Below are 8,807 nucleotides of genomic sequence, written 5' to 3'. Positions count from 1 at the left end.
CCGCCACGGACGCGCCCTGGAAAACAAAACTTGTCAAATCCGGTCGGGAGAAGGGCGAAAACATGGTTTCCACCAGCAAAAGCCTTCAGATCCGTTCTCTGATGTTCTTTTAATGAAACAATATCAGGTAGATTGGACAACACGGAAGAAATAGCAGCATCAATGTTAACGCTTGCTTCCTGGATGAGCCGCCATTGCTGTCTGTCTCACGTCACGGTCGCTTCTCCACTACGTCACATCTATGAAACTCCTGATTGGCTGGACAATAAAATTGGTTGGAGAAATCCCTCTCTATGAGAGATGTCCCAGATGTATGTGAGTGAAGCTAGGCGGAGCGATATCAATCTGGCTAGTCAGGTTACTTCTTAGCTGCATCTCTGATTAATGCTTTCTTGGTCATGCCTTAGTTACAGTTAGGTTAGGCCGTACTCTTTCAATTATCAGATAATGTATTACATAGTTCTCCATATGTTTCTTGGATTTAATGTTGATGAGTCTTCTGAGGCCTTCGCATAACAGCTGTATTTATAACTGTTTTTATATCTGTTTAAATTACACATAGGCATATGCTAATGACTAATTAAGTGTTTTCTAAAGGCAATTTGATTGTATTGAAGGATGTCAGATTGCCACGCTGCTTTTTGTTGGTCTTTCACAAAAAAAATACCAAAAAAATATTGATTTGAGGCTATTTATGTGACAAGATGTGAAAAGTTCCTGGGGTGTGAATACTTTTACAGGGCGCTGCATTTAAATATGCGAGAGAAAAAGCTGGCAATAACTGACTGCGAAGTTCTCCTCCGACGCGATACAAGGAAGCTCTCAGCTGCGTGGATGGATAAATGGTCGCCGTGTAAACTGGTGAATAATATTTACAGAGCCTCACACCGCACATCATTCATCACAAAATCACACATCCTGGCTAGTCCCCTGAAACTAGGAATTAATCCATCATACGCCTGCATCTCTTTTCTGCTCCTGTATCCAGGCTTACACCTCCCATCCGCTCACCTTCCGCCTGCAAAGGACAGGGAAAGAAAACTTTGGGGTAATTCAAAAATAGAGTGACAGTCTCCAAAGTCAAAGTCGCTCTAACAAGCTCACTGAGACACACACACACACACACACACACACACACACACACACACACACACACACACACCCTGAAGGGCCTAAAGAGCAGGGTGTGAGTGTGGGGGCAGAGGGTAAGCATCTGTTCCTCCTTGTTCTCTTATGCAGTGGAGGGGCAAGCCCAGAAACACAGAGACTCTCCACTTTCTGCCCTGTCATCCTCCTTCATGCTTCCACTGAAACGATAAACCTTTGTACAAGTAGGATTAGCAGCAGAAAGCCATTAAGGGTCTAATTAGTCCTTCCCTCAGGATACAGTGTTGCTGCACAAGGGTTATATAACGGTGATTTCCAAGTTTAAATGAGCATGCTTCTGCAACAATGTATCTGTATTTTTATTAAATGGTCATAATTTTTTAAGCTTTTACTTTTAAAGGGTTGATCTGAGTAATTCCTCTGATTTTCCATGACTCTGCTTGACATCCATCAATCAAGATACAACACCTGTGGTAAAGATATGTTAAAGCTCTATCATTTTTTTTTATTTTATTTTACTTTTTTGTGGTATAACCTTGAATCTTGAATATTTTAGAAAAATCGTCCAACCTCTAATTTGATGACATATTTCAGTGGAAAAAAATGTACTCTATTAATAATTGTTTGTATTAAATCCACTGGTGACGGACATGCTGACAGTTTCTAACAATGACTATAAAATAGATCTGAATAAAGTTTTTTTTTTTTAAATACTTTTTTTTTAGTTTAGTTTCTCTCAGATTTTAATCAGCAACCAGCAACTTCTTGTTTCCCTGGAATAAGTGTATGATGTGGCTCAGCCTCTCTTCAAAAAGGGAAAGAAAAGAGAACATGCCATTTAAATGGAGCAGATGGCTGTTGATCTTCACAAGAATGAAAGTGATTGAAGAAAATAGCCACTTGTCTAAACTTGCCAATAATTAAAGGTAAAGGAGAGTAGGGTAACCAAAATCTAGAAAACAACAATTAAACACAGGCTTTTGGATGATATGTGCAGGAAAAGGCCATTTCTCTCCAACTATCACACAAAAGTGAATAAAGATAGCAAAGTGACACTGGGACTTTTAATAAAAAATAATCTTTTTTTAATTTTACAACAAACAATTTTAGTTGGGTCAGGTTGGAATTAAAGGCTGAACTATGCTGAAAACCACCTCAAGCCCACCTTGTTAGGACACATGACATCATGAATGTTAAATGACAATCTGGGGATTTATATCAGTAAACTAAAACATGGGTGCAGTGGGTCTTTCAACACATTACTGATCCAAACATATGGCCAAGTCAACGCAGAAAGGGTGTACCCCACACAAAAGCAAGGTGCCATTGGCATCACACTCCTCAGACTTAATTCAGGACTTTGAACTACAGAACTAGAAAGAGATTGTGCAGCAAGGAATAATGGTAAATGGTAAATACCTTGTACTTGTATAGCACTTTAACTAGTATGACGACCTTTAAGCGCTTTACACTACATTCAGTCATTCACCCATTCACACCCTGACGGTGCTGAGCTATGTTAGTAGCCACGGCTGCCCTGGGGCAGACTGACAGAGGCTGCCGTACATTGGCACCACCAGGCCCTCTGACCTCCGCCAGCAGGCAATTCGGGTGAAGTGTCTTGCACAAGGACACAACAACTGAGACGGCTGGAGGGGAAATTAAACCGGCAACCCGACTATTGCAATGCCTGCGACAGTGGCGCCGGAATGGTTTGGAATAGTCAAAATTAATTTTCTCTGTGTGTTCCAACCTTTCTTTCACAAGGTTGGAACACACAGAGAAGACTAAGTGCTGTATTTTTGCCAAAGTTACAAAGTGTTAACAATTTTCTGTAAAAAAATAAATAAAAATATTGCTTCTCCTGCTTTGAATAAAAGTGGTCAAAATAAAGGTTAGATTCCAAGAGTACGATTACACTAAAAGCCATTAAAGAAGGTTTTAAGAAAGTATATATATATATATATATATATATATATATATATATATATATATCTTTGCCACCTGGAACGTGGAACTTATTTTCTGAGAATCTTACCTGGAACACAAACAATTCAAGAATAAATTGGATTTGCATCTAGTAATTACACTGCCTTTAAAGAATACAATGTGCTGCATTAGTAGTGTGCAAAACAGAATTAGAAGCATTTAATCTGGCTCACCCAGTTGTTATTTTAAAGGTCAGTAAAAGATTGCACCATGTTGTGGAAAGGATATTTCTAAAACCACGTCCATATTCCATAAGTACTGGAAATGACACAACCTGACGGGGGAGGTAAATTATTTTTTAATAACAACCAGTTGTACTGGAACACAAAGGTTTGCATAATAAGTTTGGTTTCCCTTTCATTTTTACAGCGAGCAGCATGTGAACATGTGAGTTGTGATAAGCAGAAGGTGAACCTGGCAGATCCACTCATGCATGCGTCTCCAGAGAAGCTGCTGTTTCTACAGGATCTTTTTGAACAGAACGGAGGCTTTATTCATCGTTCCGGGCTGGCATAAAATAAGCCTCTGTAGGAAAGTAGTGGACTTTCTAGGGCTACTTAGTTTTTCTTAAAGATGGATTCAGGGTTTTAGTTCCTTCGTGGGGCACAGACACTTTCTAGCACAGCCTATTTGAATCCCCTGGAGTTGGTCACTCAAGATAGCCTTTTTGTTGGCAGTGACATCTGAAAGGACACCGAGAGACTTGGAAGTCCTCTCAGTCCAGAAAGCCAGTTATAAAGACAGACAAGAAAAGGCGGGATGGTGCAGCACTGCATTCTTGTTTCTCCCCTCACATTTTAAAATGATAGAGGTGTACCTCTCTAAGATAAAAGAGGATTTTTATTTTTCTTTAGCTGAGAGCTCAGAGTTAAATGATCACACAGGGCTGCATTTTAACTGACCAACATTTCCGTGACTTCATGACAAAACCTTTTCCCACATTAACATTGAGCTAAATCTATTAATCAATTTAGTGGCATGTGTATTAATTATTATTATTATTATATTATTATTATTATTATTATTATTATTATTATTATTATTATTATTATTATTATTATTATTTATTCAGTAAAAACCCATGTCATTTACATAGGGAACCATTGTTTATCCTGCACTTGCTGCTATTGCACTTCTGGTTAGACCTAAACTGCATTTCGTTGCCTTGTACCTGTACCTGTGTAATGACAATAAAGTTGAATCTAATCTAATCTAATCTAAACTAATAAATACACAAACAACAAGGGAAGTCAAAGTTGGTCCCCCACTATGTGGCGTCAGAGTTTAAAACGTGTTCATGTATTACGTTTTTGTGTAAACAGAATAGAACAGCATAGTTAATTTGTCCCTTTAAGGATGAAATGTCCACACTTCACCAGTAAACAAAGGTTTTTTAGCTTAAACAATACGAATGAATGAAAATACTTACACGTGAACTTAAACAGTCCTGCCAGATATCAACTTACTTACCTCCTCATCTGTTCTGTGGTTGCGCTGTTGTCACTAACATTATATCAGGTGCCAGTGCCAAAATTTCCCATTAATGCTTTTGCATTAAGATGATATTGTAGGATTATCCCTGAATACATCCTGTGCATCTTCTTAGCACCAAGCTAAACTTCACGGGTGTTACCACCACCTACGGGGCTGGTGCCCATCTCTCCAGCGGTCATTGACTGGGATGCGGGGTATGAGTTCAAGTTCTAGCTTTACCTTCATGTAAAAGTGTTATTGTGTAAGGTTTTGAGGGTATGTACCTAGCAAAGCAGGGCTGCCTTCTCATGTGTCTCTGTCTTGGCCAGAAATTGATTAGGGATCTCAGCATGCTGTACCCTGCCTCTGGCCCATAATAAGGCGTAGACGGGCACTAACATCCCGCTACTGAATAATTAGTAGGGAGGCACAATATATCGGTTTTAACATCGATATCAGCCGATGTTAGTCATTTTTTTTTGCCATATTGATATCGGTCCGATAAGTAAAACTGGGTCGATATTAAGAACCGATGTTTATTTCCATCTAGTTGCCCTTTGTACCTGTGTTTCAGGGGGTTGGGCATGCATTTTATTTATTTTTGATTTTGGATCATGTGACATTGCATCACAGCCAGGATTGTGGGTTTTTTTTTTTTTTTTTTTTTTTTTTTTTTTTTTTTTTTTTTTATGAAACAGAGATGCAATGTGAGCAATGTGGCCGTTTTTCACAGTTTTGAAAGAAGACACATTCCCACATTTTAAAGATTAAGTTAGAATAGTTTTCAGTTTTTGGTACAAAACTGTGTAAAATTGAATCATCACAGAAACTTAAATGTGTATGTACATCGGTAGATATCGGTTATCTGACATGACAGCACTATTAATATCGGCTATCGATATTGGTCTAAGTTTTCAAATCGGTGCATCCCTAATAATTAGCATTATATAAAATTATACATGAGACTACGAGTGAAAAAAAAAAGGAACAGGTTTTCTAAGCATATTTCAAAATACCATTTAAAGTAGTTGTTTTCATATGTAAGTTTGGTCCGTTAAACGGAGGAAAAATACTACCACTCAAAGAAGAATTAAAAAGAATTTCTGCTTCCGTCTGAATATCAACCTCAAACAAAGATGAGCACCGAGAGGAAGATGAAAGGAGACGTTAAAAACAGTCTTGCTGATGCTTTCAACGTGTACAGCAATGGAAAGTTTCCTGTGCCAGTTTGTGAGGAGATGGAGAGCTTAAACCTCTCAGCACATTAGCTCGATCAGCGGGGGGGCCAGAATAGCACCGAGAGAAACACAGACACATGGCGGCTAAACGAGTCGAGCAGACATAAAACAACATGACCATGTGAAGAAAAGGAGGAGAAAGTCTCAGAAAACTAATGATATTTGAATACCTTGCTCCCTGCCAGGCCAGTTCTTAACAAATTTACACCACTGGAAAAATAATTAGTTTTTGCTTTCAGGTAAGAATGGACCCACTGAGTGTAATTAGGGATTACGCCTACACAGCCCAGTCACTACAATGTTTTGTACTATTAGTTACTACAGTACAAATCACGATGTTGGGATCAATTTAAAATGGTAAAGATTTGGGAGTGAAATATTTGCTTCAAGTAAATATTTCTCAACACAAAATTTAGTAAAAAACAAAACAAAAAAAAACAAAAACAATATTCAACAAACAACAATTTGACTCGAATTGACAAGCTTCAATTAAAACTAGGCAGGTAGTTGTCTTGTATGAGTTCATCAATGGCCACTCATCAATGAGATGTGACCTGAGACTACTCTCTAATTCTGAGATTACAGAGGGCGCAAATCTCCGTCCAGAGACACTCGACTTTCATGTTGCTTCATCTAAGCTTTTATTCTAAGCATATGTTGTTTGGCCATTTCGTTGTGTGCTATTTTTAGCACCGTGCATGCCAAAAGTCTATATACGGGGCAAAAAAATTGTCTTAATGCACAAGCTGAACCGTTAAAGGCTCTGCAAAAAAATAAACAAATGATCGTCTTTCACATCCTGCGAATAGTTTTCGTGAACTTTGCCTGACTTAGGCCACACTGGCATTGTCTGCCGTAATGGAAGAATGATCAGTGGTGTAATGTGGCACATTTGCTGACTGTTGCTCTTTACACCTGATTCAGCTTACTGCCATAACACAATAAGAGACATTCAGACTACTTGGCTTCTCTTAAATGTCATCTTCTCATATCAAATCAAATTTAGGAGTCAAGGAGAAGAGAACCTGATGCTGCAGCGATTACAAGCCTGGAGAAGAAAAAAAAAAAAAAAAAAAAAAACCAATGCAGACTTCGTCTAGCTCCTCATCCTGCTCCATCTCCTTTCCTCTCTCTTGGCCTTAATCCACTTAGTTGGCTCTTCCTGAGCTTGGAGCCTTTGCTTTATTCCATTATAAAGACCCACCATATGATTTGCTGTTTATTTCATTAAAAAAAGCCCCGATCCATGACCCTATGTCCGATCCATAACGCAGACTAGCGGGCTTCTATAGTCCGCGCCACAGTCCGAACAGATGGGACAGAGGGGTGCAGGCATGGGGAGATGGAGGTCGAATGGATAAGGGAGAATATGAGAGCCGTACTTATGAGAGAGCCTTCCCGGCGAATATCATTTCACTGATGTAAATGATGATAGAGCTGAGACTTTGCTACTCTATCTTTTGATGGTCAGGGATAGTTTTCATATGGTCCACCGGTGATATGGAAATACCCTCATCTGCAGTTTGAATCCAGCCAGCAAAATGAACATAAATCCCTGGGCTTTTAAAATCTAAAACACCTTTGCCGAGAGTTTATACCGGAGCCAGCGCTTCAACACATCCCGTTTAACCTTGAGAGAACTGAGTGATGCTGCATCGTATTCTGTTGACTCGGTCCAATCTGAATCGGTCTGTGTTTGACCTTTCCTCCGTCTCTGTCCGCCTCACAACGCCTGCTCCACCTTTGGCCGCCCTCTCGGAGGGCATTCTGCTAAACGTTTTCATCTTGTCGACAAATCTCCATTTCATCAACCTAAACTTGCCTACGTTTGCAGCCGATGGTTTATTGGGTTCTGTATATATTGATAAAACAGCAGTATTTATCCCCGAGCACCTGAGGCTTGTTAGACCTTGGCCAGTCACTCTGACAGCAGACGTACAAGGGACTCGTCCCGCAGAGGGAACATTTGCACTGATTGATGGGAAAAGAGCTTGTTTTGCTGTCTCTGTGCAGCCTCAATTCAGATCATTAAGAGCAGTCAACTAATAATAATTACTTTTAACTGGTTCAGTCCAGGAGCCTCAGACAGAAGCCCGGGGACAGACGATACAGCCAGGAAGTGAGTACAACCCTCTCTCCATCGATAATGCCGGCATATCTCATTACTGCGGCGACCTGCGGTACACTGCCACCGGGCCCTGATCATATAAAACCCATTTCACCGTGCTGTCCCCGGTGGCGCACCAGCCAAGTGGAATATTCATTATTCAAATTTTAAGCATTGGAAATCCCAATATGTTACTGGGGCCAGATGAGACGAGATGAAATAGCTTAGCCTTTTGTCCAGAGAGCATTGACTAATCGTCTCGCTCCCCAGAATCAATTTCCCAGCCGTAAGCATCAGACACTCCTGATTGTACTGTACTGTTGAGGACCCCTCCACCACTATCACCTAATATGCCTCCCGGCTGGCCCAGAATAACTTATTGATTGGTGATAATGTTACGGGAGGTACGGGTGGCCGGGGCGGAAGACGGACTGGCCTCAGTCATCCTATGCAGGGGCTAAATCTGGGTCCTCTGTCATCAGATTCGGCGCATGCTGACACTATCACCAGCTGCCACCAACACAGCTTTCCGGTTCAGAAGCAAAATTTGAGCAACTTTCTGAAATATATATATATATATCTGAAATATATTATATAAATAGAGATGCTGATGGTGACTTCAGGTGAACCTGTTAAGAACTACAATATATGAATATTTTCATCGCAGTCCACGGCAAAGATTGAGAACTAAAAAGGATAAAACAGAGCAACTTTTCTGCAGTTTCAGCAGAATTCATCTTCCTTGTTTTTTTGATGATAATCTCTCACTGGACATGTCGTAGAAAACAAAGTTCCCTCGTAAGTAGCGTCTGAAACATCTGTGGTTTCTGGCTTAACTCATAAACACATCACTGATACTGAAAATAGCTTCCAGCTATTTCTTTCTCTATAGA

At 40.0% G+C, this 8,807-nt stretch overlaps 1 protein-coding gene across 2 annotated transcripts in view; it reads right to left on the bottom strand.

The window, feature by feature from the left end:
* Window positions 1-693: 693 nt before the first annotated feature.
* Window positions 694-8,807, bottom strand: part of LOC118559263 (netrin-G2-like) — a 28,686-nt gene continuing 20,572 nt past the window's right edge. The window contains exon 3 of one of the 2 annotated variants that reach the window (XM_036129948.1): window positions 694-1,018. In XM_036129948.1, coding sequence (XP_035985841.1) covers window positions 991-1,018 — 28 coding nt within the window. In that variant the 3' untranslated portion in view covers window positions 694-990. The remainder of the gene's footprint in view (window positions 1,019-8,807) is intronic. The other variant, XM_036129947.1, reaches the window with a different exon arrangement.

Source organism: Fundulus heteroclitus, unplaced genomic scaffold (genome assembly GCF_011125445.2).
Source record: "Fundulus heteroclitus isolate FHET01 unplaced genomic scaffold, MU-UCD_Fhet_4.1 scaffold_255, whole genome shotgun sequence".
Classification (NCBI taxonomy): domain Eukaryota; kingdom Metazoa; phylum Chordata; class Actinopteri; order Cyprinodontiformes; family Fundulidae; genus Fundulus; species Fundulus heteroclitus.
This window is presented reverse-complemented; position numbering and strand designations above follow the sequence as displayed.